Consider the following 22,788-nt stretch of genomic DNA (forward strand, 5'->3'; position numbering starts at 1 on the left):
CAGAGGTTGGTGTTATCTCACGTCTGTTGACAGGTGGGATGGAAAATATTCACGGTGCTGTTAAGTTGCCTATGTGTGAAACAGACCTGATTTTAGTGGAAAACATTTTGACCATTGCATTAACCCAGTATGCAATCATGCATACATAGCCTACTGGATTACTTGGGTTCAGTTGTATAAAACAGCTTCACACCAGCAATGGACATGATGTCACAATGTCACATCAATTAGCACATCACAGTAATATCACCTTTTATGAAAAGGAGCGCACCGTATCAGTTGTATTTTAAGTGTAGCAAATACAGTACTTCTTGTGATGATCACTTTCATCACTTCTCCAAGGTTTTTTTTTTCTTCTTAGCAGAAGATGTTCCCATTGAAAATGAAATAGTTTGCTGATGTAAACTGTGTATGGATGGCCAAATGTTAACTTTGACCTTGCGAATGAGCATGAGTGAACAAGCTTTAGTGAATTTATCAAATTCTTGAATTTGCATGAACGATCCAGTGGCACGAGATCTGGTGGAACATCCTGAGGTTAATCTGACTTGATCTGTAGACTTTCTGTTTCACGTCTACAATCCCGCCCTTCTTTTTTTCCTTTCATCTTCTATTTTTCTTCCTTCCTTTCTTCCCTGCAGGACTTTTTGGGTCAGATGTTCTGTACTCTTGGCGAGATTGTTGGATCGCCAGCCAGTCGACTGGAGAAACCACTGGGGTGAGTAGGAGTTCAAGCCAGTTTTCGCAATGGCAAAATGCTCCCTGACTCCAAATGTGATTGAGGAACACTAGACAGTGCTAAGAGGGGAGAAAGGGCAGAAAAAATGACTTTGACACAAATGCAACTACTTATCTCAGTTCCGAGTTTGGGTCAATAACGCTCTTTCGGGAGCTTCATACCTGCATATCTGGTTTAGGCATCTTCACAGTTATGAACATAACATTTAAATAACAACATACAGACTAGATCCAGCTTGGCATTTCTGATGCTTTTCTAAAAAAGTGATTGCAGAAAATCACATAAATGGGTTCTTACAAAATGTGTCCATTAGACGAACTTGGATGTCAGTTGACTGCCAGCACATGGCACTGTAGCATGTTGCAATAATAAATAGTCTGTCTGGTACTGACTGAAAATAAGATGAATTCATTGATGTAAGTTTTGTCTCCATTTACAAATGCTAGTGAAGCATTAGCTTGCGTGTTTCTCAGAAGCTTTACATCAGCTGCGAGGAGATTATTAAAGTACAAAGTTATAAAGGACTGCGAGATGTGTATAAATAGACTAGAGGAGGTGGTAATTTAGTAGAAAAGACACTGACTTAGGGCCAGAAAGAATGTAAGGTAAAAAGAGAAATCACAAGAGGGGGCTGATGATGTAAAAAAAGGCAAAGACACAGGGGCGGTTTAGAAGGAGACGTCGGTAAAGACACAAACCAGACAAGAAAGGAGAGTGTGTGAGTGTGCCGGTGGTGTCTGGTGGGGCGGAAGAGGTGGGTGGGGGCCAAGACCCACATCCTACAGATGTTATCCACTGATAATTATTGTCATTAAAGAAAAGGGAATCGAGTAGAGCAAAATTACCTAAATTACTGCTCATCTCCTCAGCTTGTGCTCTCACACTAGCCGAGGAAAATGTAGTGTTAATGGGGTATCCTGTTATCTGTCTTTCTATATCTATCAACCATCATCATCACCAGTCTGCTGGGCTATTGTGCATTCAGGCAAAGTTGTTCAAATGCTGCTTTCAGTACAATGTGCTGGTTCTTACATCTGAATGTGTTACCCTGGAGAGCATTAAGACAGAACATCTGAATACCGATATTTAACTGGTAAATCTGAAAAATGATTACCATGTTCCTGCACTGGCGAACCTGACATGACTTTCACTTTCACTTAAAAAGAAAAACAAACAAAAAAATAAATCTTTGTAAGCGGATTTTTAAATTAGTGTTTTAGAGGTTTTGAACCGATTTTTTATTTATTATTTATTATTCATTAAGATTGTGTCCATCATTCAGCAAGTAATCATCAAATTAGTTTTATTTCTACTTGTGTTTTCTACCAGACTTTGCGTTTGCAGTTATCTGCTGTAACATTAAAACTACCTGCCCAGCGCTTTGTAGGTCACCCATGAAAGCATGTAGAACAGTAAAGACATGCCTTAAGATATTTATGATGATTTGAATGAAGTAAAAAATTAAAGAGAACCCAGTGCAGGCTCGTCTAAAATCCCTGCTTGTGTAGATCTTTGTATCAAACAAATGCTGACCAGTAAAAACAGATTCAGGAACAGATGGTTTGTGCTGACATGTTTAAAAGAACAAAGATTGTTAGAAATGTGCTCTCATTTAAAAAAAAAAATTGGTCTGCAACAAGTGTTTCTTTTTCTGGGATTTCGCCTCTTTTTCTGGTAATGTGACAAACTGTTGTTCAAATGCAGGAACACATGTGGACATACAAATCACCAGGCTGGTTCTAAAATCACTTTAGTGCAAAGATTTCCATACAGGTCTTATTTAAGAGTAATATCGATGTTTTACAATCCAAGTCTCTGTCTCTGTTCTCTTCATGACATCCGTTATTATATTATGTCTTGTGTCTTTAATACATAATACGAAAGAGGGCTTGGTTGTGTCGGCACACCTGTGATGATGAAAGTTGCAAAACTGTTACCACACCATTTCCGACTGTGTGTTTATACGTTCTCTCTATCCTTGGTTCACATTTTCCACTGAAGTTGCCGGCTCATGGGGGGGCTTTAACAAATATAATTTGCCCTGAAAGTCTATATTGAGAGCATAGAGCTTACTAATGTTATTAGAAATTTAATATCGAGCCATGTCTATCTGTAGTGGGAATATGTATGGCATGTTTAGAAAAGGAAATGAAGTATTTGCCAAACCATTCATTTTTACTTTGAGACATTCTGCAGCTGCAAGATAAAGGAAGTGCTTGCCAAATTTCATTTTTACGACAGCCTTTAATCTTTCTTTAAAGGCTGCAAAATAAAAGCTCCGCTGGAAACCAAAACAAAAATAATTACATCAACCTTTCACCATTCATGGCGTATGTAGGGCAAGCCTGTTTTTAACATGGTCAAAGCTGGCATACCAGTGTAACTCTGGGATAGTACATGAAGAGTTTGTTCTGGCTTGTAATGAGTGATCACTGTTGGTTTCTGGCTGACTCTGATTCAGATTTTGGGATCACTTTAATTCAGTGCTCTTACTTAGTCAATATGCAGTAAACAATACCCTTAAATGCCATTCCCGTGAGATATTAAACACCTCTATGATTATATGCAGGACACAAAGGTTAGGTTATACAAAGGATTTAAAGTGATTAGCAACTTTTCACTGCAAGTTATAGATAACAGGCTGAGTTGCTGCTTTTTTTAATAGCTTCCATGGGGTTGAGTTTGTAATGTGGAGGAACAGTAAAAACACAGAGTTTAAATGAGCATGTACATATACACATTCACACACAAAGTGTTGCATTTCCCTGGCAGATATACTCGCGACTGAAATTTGGTTTCATGTTTCTGTTGAGTAATGAAGAGTGATTCATATTTCATTGCTTGAAAAATGTCAAAACATTTGTCTAAGACGTGCTTGGAAAAAAAATCAGGGAATGTTTTAGAATATTTCTTTTGTTTTTCATGTTTCAGCCTGTACGCTGTTTCGCTTTTCACCTGCAAATTGAAAGTATCTAATATGGTGTAAGTCGGAGAAGTAAATCTCTATACATATCTACTTCTATGTGTTTGTGTCACATATGTACATAAATCTGCTTCTTTATGAATTCTGCAATACCATAAAGTACAAATAAAATCACATTAAAATGCACGACATAACTTAATTTTAGTCCTTTCTTTCAGCCTTTAAACATATACTGTCCTTCATATGCAAATGTGTGCACAGACTTGAAAACACACATGAAAAAACAGGCATGTTTTATTTATTTATTTCATAGATCCTGAGCATAAATGGCACACAAATTAATAAGTGTATTTTATTCTTGTCCCCTGTCTTGTGCTCTCTTTTCTCTGGCTAATTGTAATGGCTTTAATCTTCCTGAAATTAGTGCTTATTTAATTAGGCAGCAGCCATTGTGATTTTCATTATATTAAAAAAAGAGAATAGAAAAAAAGCTCCTGATGGCAGAGAGAGGGAGAGCGAGAGAGACAGCGACACACACACACACAGAGCGAAGGAGAAATTAATGACCAGTGACAGAGGGACAGAAACACAGACGCTGATGAAAACACTCAAAACAACCTATAATTGCTTGTCTGATTCTACACAACACGAGTCGCTGTCTTAGAAAAAAGTGAGAAAGGCAGAGGGAGGTAGATAATATTCACTCAATATGTTTAGGATGATGCTTTCATTACACAAGTTCTTCTTCGGGAATGTATATTCCTTTCTGTAAAATCTACCCATTAGACTATCTACCCATCAACCCATTGTAAATGCAGACCTGTATTTAACAGATGCTAAAGATGTCAAAATCCCTTCACAGCTCCACTCTGTTCTCAGGGGTATTGGTGTCAGCAGAGGCCTCCACTTTAATTGATTTTGCAGCTACTTGTTTGTAAGAGACTTTGTGTTCAGGTGTCACGGTCTTGAGCAGGATGAATTTTATTGTAAGACGCAGAGTAATTAGCACTGCTAGTAATTAATTCATCAGCTTGTGTGGCCTCAAACCCTCTTGTCAGGTGCTGTTTAGTGCACTGTGTGATTTGCACATTCCCTTTGAATGTGAATTGTGTCACTGTCCAAATACTGTGCTTCACCTGTTACCTGTTACATAATACTCAATACATCCTATTTGAATCACTAGACTTCAGCTAAAAACACAACTAACTAAAAGGTTGTGTTGAAATGACAAAAGACTGGCAACACACACGGCCAACAGTGTGGCTAAAAACCGGCCACGTACCTAGTACGCCATATAAATTACTTTTGATTTAAAGTTTGCAGATTGCTGTTTCAAACTATACATTTACATATAACATTTGTACAAATATATTTTCACCATCTCTCTCCGAACTCATTTCCATCTCACGCTCACTTCAAGCATGAACTGTTTCAGGGTTTTAACTCATGGAAACATGGATAAACATGCTTGTTTATTCCCGATATTGTTGCAGTTACCTATTGCCAGCAAATTAGACAAGTGACCATACTGTGTCCTTAGCTGACAACGAGCCAGCTAAATAACAACAATGGCTGGTTATACGCTAACGTTATGTGAGCTAATGTTAGCCTTGAGTGTTCTAAAACTCAGACTTTCTCTCTGATAAATAGTTTGATTACATTCTCACATTATATAAAAGTTTATAAAGTTTATAAAGTTTAGTGTCCTACAATATTAGAGCTGTTTCAAAGAAAGCTTCACTAATGCTGCCTAACAACAGCTAACAGCTGAAAAAATAACAGCTAACAACGATGGAAAAATGAGCTTCACTTACTCATCAATTTGATTCAGACTCCTTTAACAAAGTTCTACAGTCTTCTCCAGAGCAAACAGATATGGACACCCAGCTGAGGTAAATGAAGGACTGACAGCCTACACTCAGTATATATGGTGGGCAGAGCTGTTTGTCCTACAGCGGCCATCATAGCTAGGATCATTCACTTGAATCCGGAGGTGTAAGAAAAGGGAACTGACTAGAATCCAGTGACCTCCGGCAGTGATATTTTGCACACTGTGCTTTTAATTTGACAGTCAGAGTTATGCTAGCTGTTTTGACTGCTATGTAGTGCAGATGGGTGAGAAATTAAAGGCCAAACCAACATGAAGTGCTTTAGTAAGCAGCTTGTGTGATGCCTGGCATTGATTCTCTAAGTTTGAGCTCTCATGGTGCGACCAAAGTCCGTCCTTCCAAAAAAAAAATTATTTCACCCGGTGCTTTGATAATAGCCTGCTGCTGGTGGGTGCCATCCATAGAGTCTGTATAAAATCTCCCAGAGGTGTTAAACTGAAACTTGATTGTGAAGGTCATGCATATGACTGAAATGAGTTTCATGCTCAGTGACTGCTCATGCAAAATGGTAGGAACAGAGGAAAATGCATAAATATAGGACATTTAATTGTGGGATAAAGAAGATTTGCAGTGAACATATTCACTAAGGAGAAAAGTAAAACCCAAACCATGACTGCAAAATCCCTCACACAGCCTAGGGATTTGGAGTTTTCCCTTAAACTGCAGAATTAAATTTGTCACTAACTGTGTCTTTGTCACAAGTTGTGAGCCATGTTGTCATCTTTTTTGTCATCCGCCACGTGTCACTGATTGATGCTACAGACATATGGCTCTCAATTTTGTGCTAGACTTTAGATAAACCTGTTCTTCCTTACCTGAAGCAACTATACTGGGTAAGAATGGATGTCAGCATCATTTGGAATACAGGTTTATAAGCCGGAAGTGTCATAATATGTAAGTCAGACGAGTCTTCTGTTTCCACTCTGATTTCATCTCAACTGAAAGCGACACAGATTTAATAAAAGTGCTTCAAACAAACCTTAAAAGCAACCTTTTAAAAGATTTATAAGGGCCGAAACTATTACACTCAGTGTTATTAAATGAAGTACTGGTACTTAAGTCCAGCTAAGTAGCCTGTCTGTGGGCTCTAAACAACAACTGAGGGGAATCAGTTTCCTTAGAAACATCAGCCAGCCCTTGTCATTCACTCAGCAGGTGTAGTGTGAGGCAGTCGTGATTACCAGCCAACAAGTTCATTAGTCTTTAGCGTGACTGAAAAATACACTCTTGAGCTCATAGTTTCAGAGCCCTTCTTTAAACAAATGGCTAAATTAGCAGATCGCTTAATGGAAACTGTTGCTGAGACTACGTTTGGCCTTCTGTGCTATGTCAAATTATGTGGACATTTTTATCAAACCTGACCTGTCACGGTATAATTTCTGTGTTACGATGATATTGTGCTTATTTACAGGGTTATGCGTTTCTGACACGTGACTCCAGCATTTCCTAAAATGTTAATGAAACTAATTCATTGTGTACATGTGGATGTGTGATAGAGAGAAAGGAACAGAGAAGAGCAGAGCTCTGCCGCCAAACAAGACATTTGTTTCATCTGAACATCAAAGGTTCTCGGCTCTTTCATGATTGCTTCAGATTGTACGCCGCTCTCTTGCCATTGGCCTCAAATGCATAAAAACTGAATGACACATATGGCACATAATTCAAAATGAGCGTCCTCTTTATAATAATGACATTGATATATTTATATATTGAACATTATGTGTAGTAGTGTCCGTGCCTGGAGAGGTTGCTGTTGAATGGCTCTCGTGTGTCTCAGAGACGGAGAAAAACAAAACCATTTCTTGCTGTTAGAGTAAACACCACTTACCTCACTACGAGAGGGAGATGTGAGCTATCATATTACCATACAAAACATGACTTTAGTTTTCCAAACATACCACAAGACACATTCAGCAGATAAAAGATATTTATCCAGTGAAATATTTCAATATTTTCTAGACAAAGTTTTATTATTATCATGTATTATTTTCAGGCAGCATATTGCAGTGGCATTGGTCATCCCTTGGCTTTTCTCTTTGAGCCACTGTGAAGCTGACATTTGTATTTTTGTGTGCAAAACCCCATCATGTCTTGGATGGATTACTATGACATTTGGTAAAGACGTGTATGACTTTGGAGATCCTTCACTTTAACTCTGGCGCAATCATCGGGTCAGGATTTTAATTTGTCTCATACGTTGGGTTATTACCAAATACCTGCAAAATGAATTACTTTTAAATCAGCCTACCTTGTGTTTAGAGCTATTTAGGAAATGTCAGCGTACAAGTAAAGCTGAACTAAGACGAGCACGCCCGGGTGGCTGTGGACTCTTGTGTTATTTAACAGCTGGATTTTCCAAGTCTGGAAAACCTAAATGGCAATTATTATATTGATGATTTTCTACCAATTTTTCATATAACCATAACTATCTAACAGTAAACATACAGGATTTAAAGACCTTAAAAGGGTTCTGCCATGATTAGAAAAACACTAGATTGCTCATATTTCTTTTTTTCTTCTCAGCTGTCTAAGCCCATTTTAAAAACACAGACTAAAAGAAAACAAAAACCACCACTTAGCTACAAAACCAGCCCCTCTGATCGAGCACGCATGCAACCAAACACAGAAGAAACATCAGGATAGGAGAAGATAATTGAAAGATAAAAGGCAAAAGCTGCATGACATCACATGAGGAAAGACATAACAAATCCATACAACACACCTTCTCATGCCAAGCATAACCACCAACCGCAAAACCCAGAGTTGACCTTCTTAGTGAACAAAGGTATGAATGGAATGATTGGGCTGAGTACTTCAAATACAGACAATACTGTGTTTTTTATTTTTATTGATTCAGAAATGTTTAACTGTGCACAAACACTCTCAAGGCGCTGCCATTTACAGACTGCTGACCATAAACACCACATTTTTCAACTGATGCCCACAGAGCAGCTGCACTGCAGCAGATGGAGGTTAAATTACTTACTCAGTGGCTCACTGATGGTAGACAAGCAGGAGGTAGAATTATTGTCATTCACTTCAGTTTTCCCTCACTCCAACACTCCAGCTCGAAAAAATTGAGATGGCGTGTTTCCTTTTCCCTCACATTCTGACAGCTACCGTCCACAGTCAGCTCTTGTGGTCTGTTGTAGGATTTCTTTTAAAAACCTGCATATTTAAGGGAATTACACAGATGCGTGCCGTTTCATTTGGGACCATGGGAGACAGGGAAATTGAATAAAGCTGAATTAATAATGCAAAGGAGAACAAGAACGCGACAGAAAGAGGTGCATGATTAAAAGTGCAGAAAAGACATCAGAAAAATGTTAAGGGGAGCATTGAGGACGAGGTGTGTTTAAACATGCGTTGCCTTTTACCGCTTCGATATTCCCTGAATGTCAGTGCAAATTACCGGAGCAGAAATGGGGGGAAATTATTTGTGAATGTCAACAGATTCATATGGGGAGAGGCAGGATACCCAGCTGGGTAACAGTGCAAACCAACACCATAGCCACCTTCTCGTCTCCAACTATTGGCCCCCCCTGGATGAGGTGGAAGCTACAGTAGAAGTTATTATATTTGCAAATCTAAGAACTTTTGAGATGATTACATTTACAGTGTATGTGGGTTATGGCTACCATTATATCTATCTGTCCATCTACCTATCTATAAAGGTAGAGCTATCTCTCTAGGTGCTGTGAATATTTAAAACATATTTATATATATTATATGTATATTATATGTATTTTTAAAATAATATACAGACATGAATGGGCGATTCTTAGATTTCTGTACATAGCTGTTGTGGCTTAGCAACCTACCAGCCAATCAGACAACAGTATTCCCTGTGCTGGGTAAATTTTTTCCCCACCTTATATCAATATGTTTCAAACATTCACCTGTCAATAAAGTCCATTATAGGATAATCAGAAATATTAATATTAAATTTATTCAAATTGTTGAATTGTTGTTGTTGTTTTTAAATACTTTTTCTGTTTAAATATCAAAACTTTTTCAAATGAACAAACGTTTGGACCCTGATTTAGCTCCTTATGTTATTCGCTTCAGCTGTCAGTGGTCATAATCGATGATCGATGTATCAGTCATAGGCCAGAAACAGCTAGAAGTGGGACTCAATTTCTTACATGCTGTAGGGGCCTTAAGCCTGTTGATTTTAAAAATGCTGCCACTGAATCTTTCGCCATGATCCCAACATAAAGACTGTGGAAGCAGGATTATTTGTGGTCTTCTAAGAACTAAAAACTTTTTGTTACAGAAACATTGTCTTGGTTAGTCTTGGAAGTCACAGACCTCCCTGGCAGCTGTCTTTGTTTGTTTGTTTGTTTGTTTTTTGCAGAAAATGGCTCCAGTGAAACTTTGCTGCAAATGTCAAATATTTATTGTCATCACTAAAAGTGCCAGAATAAAATCATCCACCTCCGTATTTGCCTCCACTGGCTGTAGCACAAGTTTCAGAGGTGAATATTACAAAACCACAGCCCACAAAGCCAGAAATAAGAGCATGGCTGGATGACACAAGTTGGAGTCTAGACAGTTCTGTATAGATAATATTCAGTCTTATTTAGTCAAAAGTAATATTCAGTTCAATTCAATTCAATTTTATTTCTATAGCACCTAATCACAACAACAGCTGCCTCAAGGTGCTTTATATTGAAAGGTAAAGACCCGACAATAATACAGAGAAAACTCCAACAGTCAGACGACCCCCTATGAACAAGCACTTGGTGACAGTAGGATTGAAAAACTCCGTTTTGACAGGAAGAAACCTCCTATCTTAAACCCTGTCTTCATTAAATTGAATTGATTACATATTGCTACACTTTATCTACTTTATCAGGAACACCTGTTCAACTTCTTGTTAACACAAATATCTAATCAGCCAATTGAATGACAGCAACATTTAGGCCTAAATGGTGAAAATGACTTATCAAACAGAAAAGCTTGGTTTTCACAATCCCTATAGAGTTGTAGGAGACAGATATAAGGACTGCATCAGAATCATGACTTTAATATCGAATATTCATTTAAACAAACTTTTAATAATGTCAGGCATCATTCAGGCAGTCGTAACAGAGTTTTCTGTTACTACTGCCTTACAGCTTGTAACTTGCTGCCCTATTGCCTGAATAAGGAAACACTGAGGATCATTTTACATAGTTTCAATTTTTGCATCAAGAGTTGGATCATCTCCTGTCTGTCCTCTTGACTTCTTAGTCTTCATTTTAACTTCCACAGATCCATTCACACCAGTCAGAATAATGGATTCTCCTGGCTTTCTTCCCACTTTACCAGAACTGAACTCATTTCATTTCATTTATTTATTTCACACTTGGTACAACAGTTTCCACAGTTAGTTCTTTTAGACAAACCAACCACACTTTCTATCAGTAAAGCACTGCAACCATGTGTGAAAAGGAGCAGGAAGAAGAAAATATTCTTATTAAACCCTGCCCCTATAGGAAAGGTCTTGGGCATTTTTAATTCCCAGATACTCCACACATTTTTGTCCCTGAACATTGAATGCCACTGGGGCGTCTATCAAATCAAGCTGATCCTCCGCCCGACAGCAGGCAACATAGGCAAGGAGGGTCATGAAGATATGATAGACTGAGCCTCCAGTGTTGTAACTGAGCCATATATGTGACGTGTATAAGTTCTGCCCGCAATGAAAATAACCCTCGTCGCAGAATTGGAATGAATTTCAAATTATTAACTAGTCCTGCTTTTGTCTTGTCTCCTTGATATCAAGCTTCAAAAACCGTATCTGCTTATGACATTACTTGTCTCCTGAATTTTCTACCATTAACACGTTAACATGCTCACAAGATTTCCATCACCCAGAGGGGGATTTTCATTCACCTCATCTATCCTAACGTTTCCAGCAGGATTGGAAATTGAACAATTTCATTCTTTCTGCAGGGTGGGTGGTTTTCTGGCTGTGTCTGTTTCTTTATAGTAATCTTTATCTCTATCTCTGCTTAGTTCTCTCTATTTCTCTCTAACCTCACCTGTCATGAAAACCATGTCTCTTTCTAGTAGTCCTAACCCATGCTTCGAGTGAGCTGTGCTCCACTGTGCCCCATCATTACCTATCTGGAACATGCAGCTGTGCATGAGCGCAGGCCACAAGGGGGGGAAAAAAAGAGGAAAAAGAAAGCGGCAGTTTTGTTTCTTCTCTTCGTGGCATTTTTTTTTTGTGATAAGACTATCATGTTTGGCTCCTCTGGAGAAGAGAATTGAAGTTTCAGCTTTTTGAACACTGAATTTTCAGGTGCTGGCTCTCTGTGCTGTGGAATTATTGTTGGTGTAGCTTTATGTTAGTCATATGCTGTATCGTTGTATGTCCTAGTGTTTCCTTGTGACTGGGCCTCACGATACTCATCTTTTCCTGAAACATTTGGCAGAAAAAACAGTCATTTAACAGTCAGCAAATTTCCATAGATTTTACAATTAAAAAAACATGCATTCACTGGCCACTTCATTAGATACATCAGGTTAACTGCTCGTCAACTATCTAATGCAGTCCCATCTTTAAATAATGCTGCATGCGTTCACAAAAATTCACAAAAAAAACATAGACATCATTTTATTATTTGTACTCATGCAGTCTCTCCCTCTTTACATAGCTAAGTACTTAACAGCAGATTTACTCATTACCAAAGTCCCAAAAGCTGTCTTGACAGTTGGCAAACATCTTGGCATCTCCACACTGGGCGCTTATTTCCAGTTAACAAGACCAGTCTTAAATGACTGGGGAGAGATCTTTACCACAGACATGGATTCTATTTGTCATAGTGTTTTGGGTGGGGTTTGATGGGGTAGTGGGGTTAAGTACTTTGTTCTTCCAAAGTGCAAGTGCAAGTACTTCATGACAAACAAATACTATAATCATCTGCCTCTCCACTGGGTCTCTGGTTCCCACTGCAGCTGGCAGTCCTTTTTCTGCTCTGCAGCCTCTGTGAGCTCAGTGTGGAGGGACTAAAAGCAGTTCTCTACCTGCTGCATGGTTTCATTAGAGCAGCCCTTAAGCTTGCAGATCTCCAGAGCAGAACAACATCCACAGTCGCAAGTTACAGTCCCAGAAGGCGGCATTAGAGTGTGTTTGACCCCAGGAGTCGATAAATAAATACATAAATAAACAAGAACAGGAAAGAAAAGAAGTGTTACATTTGAAAAGCTATGTGTCTTCTATAAACTAAATCAGCTGAAAAATATTTAGTTAGTTTCTCCTGGTATGTTGTTTAGGCACAAAGTGAAGTGGGTGGAACGGATATTTCACTTACCACTGATTGGTTAGTTTGAAATAAAAGACAGAATTGTCTCCCACCAGGAATGAATTCACTTGGCAGGAGTTGAAGTTTCTTTCTCATTGTCAGATGGTCCCATTTATATTCCAGCCTAGAGAGATAAACTCCACTTGTGCACCCTCCCCTGAGTCACTGTTACCAGAGTATGTAAAACATTATAAGAAAAGATGAAACAAGATTAAAATAATCCAAGCAGGAATACAAAATGACTAAATATGAGAACCAGAATACAAACGTCCCACCAATACTGATTTTAAAACACCCTAAATTGTTTAATGACACACATGCACACAGACACACACACACATCTGTGCTCTGCTCCTTAGACAGACTGTGCTAATAGAGGTTTGGTACACTGGACTGATAAAGCTGTCACACCACCCCTCACCCAGCTTCTTTCTTTCTCTAACACAGAGTGATATATCAAGTCTCTCACTGGCATCACTTCCACAAAGAGACTTCTGACTGCCAACAGATGTTTACACACACACACACACACATACTCACACACGCATGCATTAGATCACTGTCCCTTAGTAGGTTTCCACAGCAGCTATTCATAGCTTCTAAACACAATCTCCTCACCTATCCTTCTCTGGATTATTGTGCTTTTCAATCGTTTGTTTTCACTTCCTCATGCACTCTGTCACTCTGTCTCTCTTGCTCACACACACTTGTCTTCCTCTCAGATTAGACCACGCTCGCTGGATCCATTCATTGTGCTTTGCTCTTTCTCCTGAGAAGCCTTTATTGGTGGCCTGGCTTGCTGTCAAAGAGTAATATCTGTTCTGGGAACAGTTGCACTGCAGATGTAGGTTTTCTTCATGACAAAGATCATGCAGTAAATATATGTTATTGGACTTATTTCCTTAGGGAGTTTCTCTGAATGGCCAGAAAAGAATAATGGCCAGGAGAGTAATTACCACCAAGGGCTTCTCTTCCACATGAGTATGCAACCCCGTCCTCTCTCCATGCTCTGCCCGTCTCTCTTTACGTCATGCGCTGATGGGAGGTGGTGTCTTTGTGGAAGGCTGCAGCTGAATCTTTGCCTTCTGGGGGATGTACATTGAATGTGGCCATAGAGCAGATTTTTGGTGGGGAAGATAAGTCTATGCGGCTGGGGCACATGTATACGATTTGGAAGCAAGTTACTAGAGCATTGCAATCATCAAGCAAAAACAAACAACCAGGACCTAACTCTAACCCGTTCTTCCCTTCAAAAATTCTCCAGCTCACCATAGCAACCAGGAGCAGTAGATAGGCAAGCTTTTGCGACATGTGCTACAACGCTATGCAAAGAACTGTAGGTTCTTGATTATTATAACTATTTTTGGCTTTAGAGCTGCATTGTTCTGATCTATCAGTCACTGCCTGAGGTTACTGTTACATTTCCTTCACCCCAGTAGGTCGCAGCAGACGGCTGAACCTGGTTCTACTGGAGGATTTTTCCTGCTGCTCATAGGGAATTGCTGGCTTTTATCTTCAGTATTGTAGGTCTTTACAATATAAAGCGTCCGGAGATGATTTATTTTGTGAGTTGGTGCTATATAAATAAAATCAAATTCATATTGAATTTAAATTAAATTAAAGACGAAACTGGCAAGGCGATATTTAAACACCTCTCCCCTAATGGAAGCGGCAGTTGCAGCAGCGTGCATTGCTATTTAGCTACAATAGTGAGACAACTTCCACTTTGTTGTGCTTATTATTGTTATTGAGCTGCATTATGTTCCCTGCACGAACAGAAATCAGTTACTAAGGCGGATGGAGCTTAGCTAAAAGTCAATTGGCTGCGGACCACAGGGTCAGGAGGCATATCCACCCTCTTTCATCTGGCAGCAGTGTAACTCTATTATTTGTGTCAGTCACATTCTACCCTATATTCAAGTTGTCTTGGAGTGGGCGGCTGTGCAAGACAGTTCTCAGTAATGTTGCAGTTTCTGCATGTTGCTGATTGATTAATCAATTATTTACTGCTTTTTTAATCTTTGAAGTGCAAACAAACCAGTGTCTCAACAAAGAAAGGAAGAAATTGAAGGGAGGAAGGAGAGAGGGGGTAGAAATTTATTCCACTACCCCCTCAAGCTCATTCTTTGCAATCGACAGAGAAGACTTTGATGCTGTGATGAAAAGTGATGGGTGTAATGCCAAGGGCTGCCTGTGTTTGCAGGGCTAGGTGAAGTGAAACAGATAGTTCAGGGGTGCTGAGCTTCATGGAAATATGCTCACCAGAGACGGGTTGCCTCGCAGGAACATCACCGGCTTCTTCCAGGAACCTCTCTAAGTGTAAGACTCACATCAAAAAGAAGCATCTGGCTTTGTAGAGGTTCATGTTTCATCTAGCGATAGAAGCTAATAATACATTTTATGACTATAAAAAATATCTCTTGACGAACCAATTAAGACAGTCTATTAAAAGTTCCAGCTTCCAGATGGAAGGATGATATTTTACATGCTTCAAAGCTGTGTTAGTGAGCCGGGCGATGCACAAAGATATGAGACTGAGGCCCACTTTTGTGTAGCTTGCACATACAGTAGTTGACATCGGCCGCTTTTCTTCCATCTCGGAACAACCTCCAGACTGAAATCTTTTATTTAGCCATGCGATCTGGAAATGTTTATGCTTGCTTGTTACTTCGAGACTGGACTGCTGTAACACACTGAAGTTAGTCAGTCATATCTTGCTTGTTTACAATTAGTCCAAAATGGTGCAGCCAGATTAGTGAATGGGATTAAAAAGAGAGATCACATTACTTGCAGAGGTAGCACCCTGGTACTGGCTCTCTATGCATTACAGATTAAAGTATAACGTGGCACTGTTTGTGGTTCAAGCCCTAAATGGCCTTGTACCTGGATATGTGGGTGCAGGCGCTTAGTGCAGTGGTGCAGGATGGAGCGTATGGATGCAGATACGCTGCTTCCATATACTCCCTAAAGATCATTAAGCCCTGCTTTTCAATCACTCTTGATCACCCTGCGGTCGAAGCTTATTTCGAAAGGGGGTCGTGCTTTTGCTGTCGTTGCACTAAGACTCTGGAATGATCTCCCGTGTGACCTCATCAACTGTGACTGTGTTTAAATCCAACCTAAATACAAACGTGCTTCGTCAAGCTTTTGTAAACTGCTGATCTCTGGAAACGGAGAGATCAGCAGTTGTGTTATTGTTATGTAAAAAGTGTGAATTTGTGTCGTTTCTAGACTTTCTAGAAGTAGTAGCCCTTTGATTTTAAATGTGCTCTGTAAATAAAATTTACTTTCTCATATGCTTACAAATGATGGACAAAATAGCCCTAAAAAGCAAAAAGCAAGAATTATGCATTTAATCATTGCATTGTCTGTGTTTATTGGCAAAATTATTCAGTGTTACTTATGTGTTAATGGTTTTTCTGGTTTGTTTTCCCCTGCATCTTCAAAGTCTTTTTCTTATTTCATAAAGCAGTGACTCATGTTGGGGGAAACTCTTGTGAACTATCCCATGTAAAAGAAAAATATCCATAATCAGAATCAGAATACTTTATTGATCCCTGGGGGAAATTATTTTTGTTACAGTGCTCCATTATAAACAAACATTAACAGAGACAGACAATACACTAAGAATAGCACAATATATACAGGCATATATATATACATAAAAGTCACTTATTAATAAATAGCTGAAAAAGAACATGTGCAAGAAGGGTGTAGCTGTTGCAGTAAACAGTGTGTTAAGTGGATGCGTTGTACAGGGAGATGGCCACAGGCAGGAATGATTTCCTGTGTCGTTCAGTGGTGCTTTTCGGTAATCTCAGTCTTTCACTGAACGTATCGAGACCCTCAGCCTTCTCCCCCAGCATGCAACAGCATAGAGGATCGCACTGGCCACAACAGACTCGTAGAAAATCCTGAGCATTTTCTGGCAGATGTTGAAGGACCTCAGTTGCCTCAAAAAATAGAGACGACTCTGGCCCTTTCTGTAAAGTGCTGTATTGTTTTTAGCCCAGTCAGTTTATTGTCATTGTCAGTGTACTCCAAGGTATTTATAGTCCTCCACAATGTCAACACTGACCCCCTGGATTGAAACAGGGGTCAAGTGTTTCCTGGCCTTCCTGAAGTCCACTATATTACGCACCAAAGAAGAGCTAATGCGATGTTTTTTGTTCCATCCCTGTTTTGTAAGGCAGATTAAGCCCCACATATATTACAATCACATTGCTTTCATGAAAACAAACATGCAAACATCCAGATATGTTTCAGCATTGCAATTTTCAAGGCAAATGTTTGTTATTCTTGTGCTTTGATCTGCTTTTAACCTGATCGGATTCAGAAATTGCACAAAAAACCCCCGAAAAACAATTTCTCCTCATTTTCATTTATCGCAAAAAGCCTCCAGTATCACTAAAACATGCGTCGTGATGCCATAACATCACATATTTTGACATAAATGAGCTAATAGAAACAGGCTTTTCACGTACTGCGTCCCTAATCATCCACAGTATTTGCAAAACAACAATCCACAACACACCATTAAAACATTACCCACTAACTCTTCCATCCATGTTTCCAGCTGTTATAAACACTTCTCCCCATCTCAGACTTTTTAGAGAAAAACATTGATCATCATAAAATACCATGAAACATTAGAAAACTTTACCACAACTACAATCATCTAAGCTGAATGACTGGATCTTGATGAATTTACTGTTTAACAATAAAAACGATTAAAAAACATCTTTACAATGCGCTTTACTTTTCAAAAATGACCTAGTGGGAATGTGCACATATTAGGCTGCACACTGGGTTGCTGCACGATGCAGGATGTGAAAAGGTGAGCCTGGTTCTATATTTTTGCTGTGTGAATCTCCTACTGTGCCACTGATGTGCACTCGTGTCTCATTGAGATGCATGATGGGACCATTGTTGTTGGTTTTTTTCTTTCAAAAAGGGACTATTGTCATTCTGAACACTGTGTTCGTCCTGGCTGTGAGCTGGATCCTAAAGCAGGTCAGATAACCCTTGTAGACCCATTGACAATGAATGGCAAGCAGATTTTCCTGCACTGTTGCTTTGGCGAGAAAGAGATGTTTGTTGTCTGCGTGAGCTCATGCAGTATTGATACCCCTGAGTCTAATATCTCTGAGCAAAATTCCATTTCCTCTTCCAGCAGGCAGCAATTGATCACTGCTCCTTCTTTCCAAGCTGAGCCATCTGTAGGGAAAACATTTTTTTTTCTGTCATTGTGGATTCAATTGGAGCCATCAGTCAAGTTGACAAATGAGTCCTTCTCCCATTAAATTAGCAAGTTCATGAATGCTTTGGAGGATTAACTATTTTATTAAGCTACACTGCACTGTATGCCTATTACTTTCAGTCATCTGGTTGGAAATCAACAAACTGAGCGGCAGAGCATGCTAGTCCTGCACTAAGAGCAGCCTGTTTAAACATTTGGAGACAGCTATTTTGGCAAATGCGATTGATTTTCCTCCAAAGCGAATTAGTGGACTCAGCAGCATTGATGGAAAACAAAGCATTACAGAGATTGGCTGCCATTGTTACGATGCTAATTGCCTGAGGTGTCATTTGTTCCCCAACTGAAACGGGAAAAAAGCTTTTTTTTCTGCCTTTCACCTTCTGTGTTTGTGGCTATAAACAAAGGAAAAGAAAGATAAAAGAGTCAGAGAAAACACATGTAATGAAATTAGCCAAGCTTGTTTAAGGCATGTGTTTCTTTTTCTTGAGTACTGTCTTCTTTTCATCAAATGCAAGATCAGCCACGGATAGCCCTAATTATTGTCTATAAGTGTGTTTATTTCCAGGTACGATTGAGACTAGCTGAAAATGATAGCTCCGCCACCTCAAAAGATCTGTCAGCACTGGCTCTTGCTTCATTTGAGGCATGATAGATGCCTGGTCCTTCTCTCTTTTAGGCAGAAGTAATGTAGGACAGAGAAACTGCTCCAGCCTTTCAGTTCATTTCTTTTCTTTCCTAGGTGTCTGCTCACTCTTTCTCTCTCCTATTTGATTAATGGCACCTTCTCTTTGGTGGCCATTGTAATAAAGTCAGATGAAGTCTCGAATGGCCCAGGCTTTGTAGAATCGGCACTGGGTAATTGAGGGAGTGGATGTCCCAGGTGGAGCTCTGTGTCGTTACAGCAATGAAATAGTGTTTCACTTTTCCCTTCAGCAGAGTTAGTGAAGACAGTAATTGTGTTAGAGAGATTGCTTCATTGCGCTTTGTTGTATGTTTGGATGGCTGTGCTCGTGTTGTGTTTTAAAGGTTACAGAGCTGGTGGTGTGGAAGAAACTTCCTCCGTTCCTGAATGTATCAAATCGTGCTCGGTTGGTCTCCTGAATAATGATGGCAGAGGAGAGATAATTGAAATTTTGTAATCCTCTGTATCTTTCTTTCTGAGGAAGACATCCCACACTGAGATTGGAATTTGCACAGAAATCCTTCCTGAACCTGCTAATCCTTAGTATCTTCCTTCACCAGGAAAGACTTTACCTGGATTATTTTTGATTCCACGTGACCTAATTAGGAAGCTCATGAGTAAAAAGTGTAACAGAGCACTAGATTCCTGCTGGAATCTGGCTCACCACTTTTTCCCCCCTTTGCAGGTTTAAATTCAGTCCATTCTACAAAAAACCCAACTGGACCAATCAAATATAGTCACACGTTTACAGCATGAATTATAAACAGAAAATGTCTGGATATGTCAGGTCCGACATATCTATAGTTACATAATGAGGTGTTCATGTTCTGGTGTTTTGTTTTACTTTTTCATTTAACTAAATCTACACCTTGAACAAACACAATAATTGCTTCAAACTTACTTTCCTGGCAGCATCTTAATCTAGTTACGTTTTTGCAATTATTTCCTCAGCAAATGCCAAATGGCTCTGTGGGATAGTGAGTCATTTGTGTTAAAAACAAAAATCTCTTTTACACAAAAAGAGAAAAAACTCCCTTTTAACAGGAAGAAACCTCCGGCAGAACCAGGCTCAGGGAGGGGCGGCCATCTGCTGCGACCGGTTGGGGTGAGAGAAGGAAGACAGGATAAAAGACATGCTGTGGAAGAGAGACAGAGATTAATAACAGATATGATTCAATGCAGAGAGGTCTATTAACACATAGTGAGTGAGAAAGGTGACTGGAAAGGAAAAACTCAATGCATCATGGGAATCCCCCGGCAGCCTACATCTATTGCAGCATAACTAAGGGAGGATTCAGGGTCACCTGGTCCAGCCCTAACTATATGCTTTAGCAAAAAGGAAAGTTTTAAGCCTAATCTTAAAAGTAGAGATAGTGTCTGTCTCCCGAATCCAAACTGGAAGCTGGTTCCACAGAAGAGGGGCCTGAAAACTGTTTTGGCTTCCCTTCATTGGCTTCCTGTTAAATCCAGAATTGAATTCAAAATCCTGCTCCTCACATACAAGGTCTTAAATAATCAGGCCCCATCTTATCTTAATGACCTTGTAGTACCATATTACCCTAGTAGAGCACTTCGCTCTTGCTCTGCAGGCCTACTTGTTGTTCCTGGAGTATTTAAGAGTAGAATGGGAGGGAGAGCCTTCAGTTTTCAGGCCCCTCTTCTGTGGAACCAGCTTCCAGTTTGGATTCGGGAGACAGACACTATCTCTACTTTTAAGATTAGGCTTAAAACTTTCCTTTTTGCTAAAGCATATAGTTAGGGCTGGACCAGGTGACCCTGAATCCTCCCTTAGTTATGCTGCAATAGATGTAGGCTGCCGGGGGATTCCCATGATGCATTGAGTTTTTCCTTTCCAGTCACCTTTCTCACTCACTATGTGTTAATAGACTTCTCTGCATTGAATCATATCTGTTATTAATCTCTGTCTCTCTTCCACAGCATGTCTTTTATCCTGTCTTCCTTCTCTCACCCCAACCGGTCACAGCAGATGGCCGCCCCTCCCTGAGCCTGGTTCTGCCGGAGGTTTCTTCCTGTTAAAAGGGAGTTTTTCCTTCCCACTGTCGCCAAAGTGCTTGCTCATAGGGGGTCGTATGATTGTTGGGCTTTTCTCTGTATCTATGAAGCGCCTTGAGGCGACATTTGTTGTGATTTGGCGCTATATAAATAAAATTGAATTGAATTGAATTGAATTGAAAACTGAAGGCTCTCCCTCCCATTCTACTTTTAAATACTCTAGGAACAACAAGTAGGCCTGCAGAGCGAGAGCGAAGTGCTCTAATAGGGTGATATGGTACTACAAGGTCATTAAGATAATGCATTTGCTGTTTGGAATCCAGGAAAAAGAGAGGGTTTTTTTTCTTCTGTGTGTGGCATGAGCAGCATTGGAGACGATGGATGAGCTCAACAAGAACTCGGACTTAATGAAGAAAAAAATCCCTCCCAAAGAACAAAAAACACATTGTAATAATAAGATATTTATATATGCGCTTCTGGGAAGAGGACAAAAACAGCACCGTCTGTTGCACCCCGGCACTAATTACCGCTGTTAAAAAGAAGAAAAAAATATATTAAAAAAAACCTAACTATGGAAGGTGCCCAGTACTTGCACACAGCTGATACAAATGTAAATGTTTGCACAAGCTTACAAGTAGAAAATGTTTGCTCCTTTTTAGTGGGGTGTCTGGTTACCTCAGCTTGGAAACAGCACAGATTTGCCGTATTACACTTAATGAGACAGATGCAGCGTGATCTCTGGTCCACACGTTTACTTAAATAAAACATTTGGCTAATTATCCTGCATCATCATACTGATACCTCTTTCTGAGGACTGAGTATTATTAAAGTGCACTAAAATAAAATTATACTGTTAAAAAACAAAACTTCCCTTGGGTAAATTGAAAGTAAATCCAATATAATGACACAAGTTCCACCCAAAGAAAACTAAGTTGGATACAGTGTATAAGGGACATTGCACTATTTTTTAACCCTAAACCATAGGCCTGTGCAGCTGATGACACAGCTTGTAAAAGAGGCAATCTCTACTCAACACTTCCAGCTTTGGTTCACGGGGCACATTTGTTTTTTTTGTGTTTATACTGAACATCAGCGCTAGATTGTGAGGTGGAGATTCGTGCATTATGGTTGTTGTTCCAAGGGATACCGGACCGAGATAAACTGCTGATCAAAAATACCCCTACAGTACGCTGAACAGAGTCGAAGCTGCTGTCTCATTAGGTATTTAACACTGACACTGCACCCGTGGGCATCTGCAACTGACCAGAATTTATACACGTCCTTCGGCTATGACTATATTATTCCAATTTGTATGTGTCCCATTTTCATGCTCTTCCCATTCACTCCCTTTAATGTCTTTGGCTGACAACTTCCCTTTTCCAATTTTCTTTAAATTTAGAGAGTTTCACCACACTCCAAGACAGTTTGAGTCCCAACACTTCATTGAAGCCGTGACTCTTAAATACTCAGTGAAATATTCATACCCAGCATGCCATGTTTTATAGATGCACCATTAAATCAAACAAATATATTCTTTTTAGCATCTTCTTATCCCAGTATCCCAAACTTGCTGTGACAGTTCAGTTGGTGTCTTTCAAGCTTTGACATCTGTACTAGAATTTAAAGTTCTTCTGTGGGCCTGAACAGCACATGGCTGCACAGTGTTCCTTTTATATCAGCCACGTTTCAAGCTGTCCGCAGATGCGGTTCAACTCATTAGACAGTAGAAAGAGAATCTGAATAGACAGTGTCCAGACCTGCATGTGATCCTGAAATGATCTAATGATAAAGGCCCTGTCGAGTCACCCGTACTTTAACCTTGTCCAGAATTGGTTGCAAAACTGAAATAGATGGCACTGAAATGATTTGAGCTTAGCTCTCTGCTCTACCTTACCTTACCTACCTTTTCCAATATTTGTCGTGTTTGTAAAATGAGCTTTTTTATAAATCACCCAAAAGGCTTTATTTCACCCTTAAATACAGCCAC

At 39.6% G+C, this 22,788-nt stretch overlaps 1 protein-coding gene across 2 annotated transcripts in view; it reads left to right on the forward strand.

The window, feature by feature from the left end:
- Positions 1-22,788, forward strand: part of cpne5b (copine Vb) — a 130,276-nt gene that overhangs the window by 46,341 nt on the left and 61,147 nt on the right. For both annotated transcript variants that reach the window (XM_087840652.1, XM_087840651.1), the window contains exon 7: positions 642-718. In XM_087840652.1, the coding sequence (XP_087696778.1) occupies positions 642-718 (77 nt within the window). The remainder of the gene's footprint in view (positions 1-641; positions 719-22,788) is intronic.

Source organism: Neolamprologus brichardi, chromosome 5 (assembly GCF_056152115.1).
Source record: "Neolamprologus brichardi isolate AB-2024 chromosome 5, ASM5615211v1, whole genome shotgun sequence".
Classification (NCBI taxonomy): domain Eukaryota; kingdom Metazoa; phylum Chordata; class Actinopteri; order Cichliformes; family Cichlidae; genus Neolamprologus; species Neolamprologus brichardi.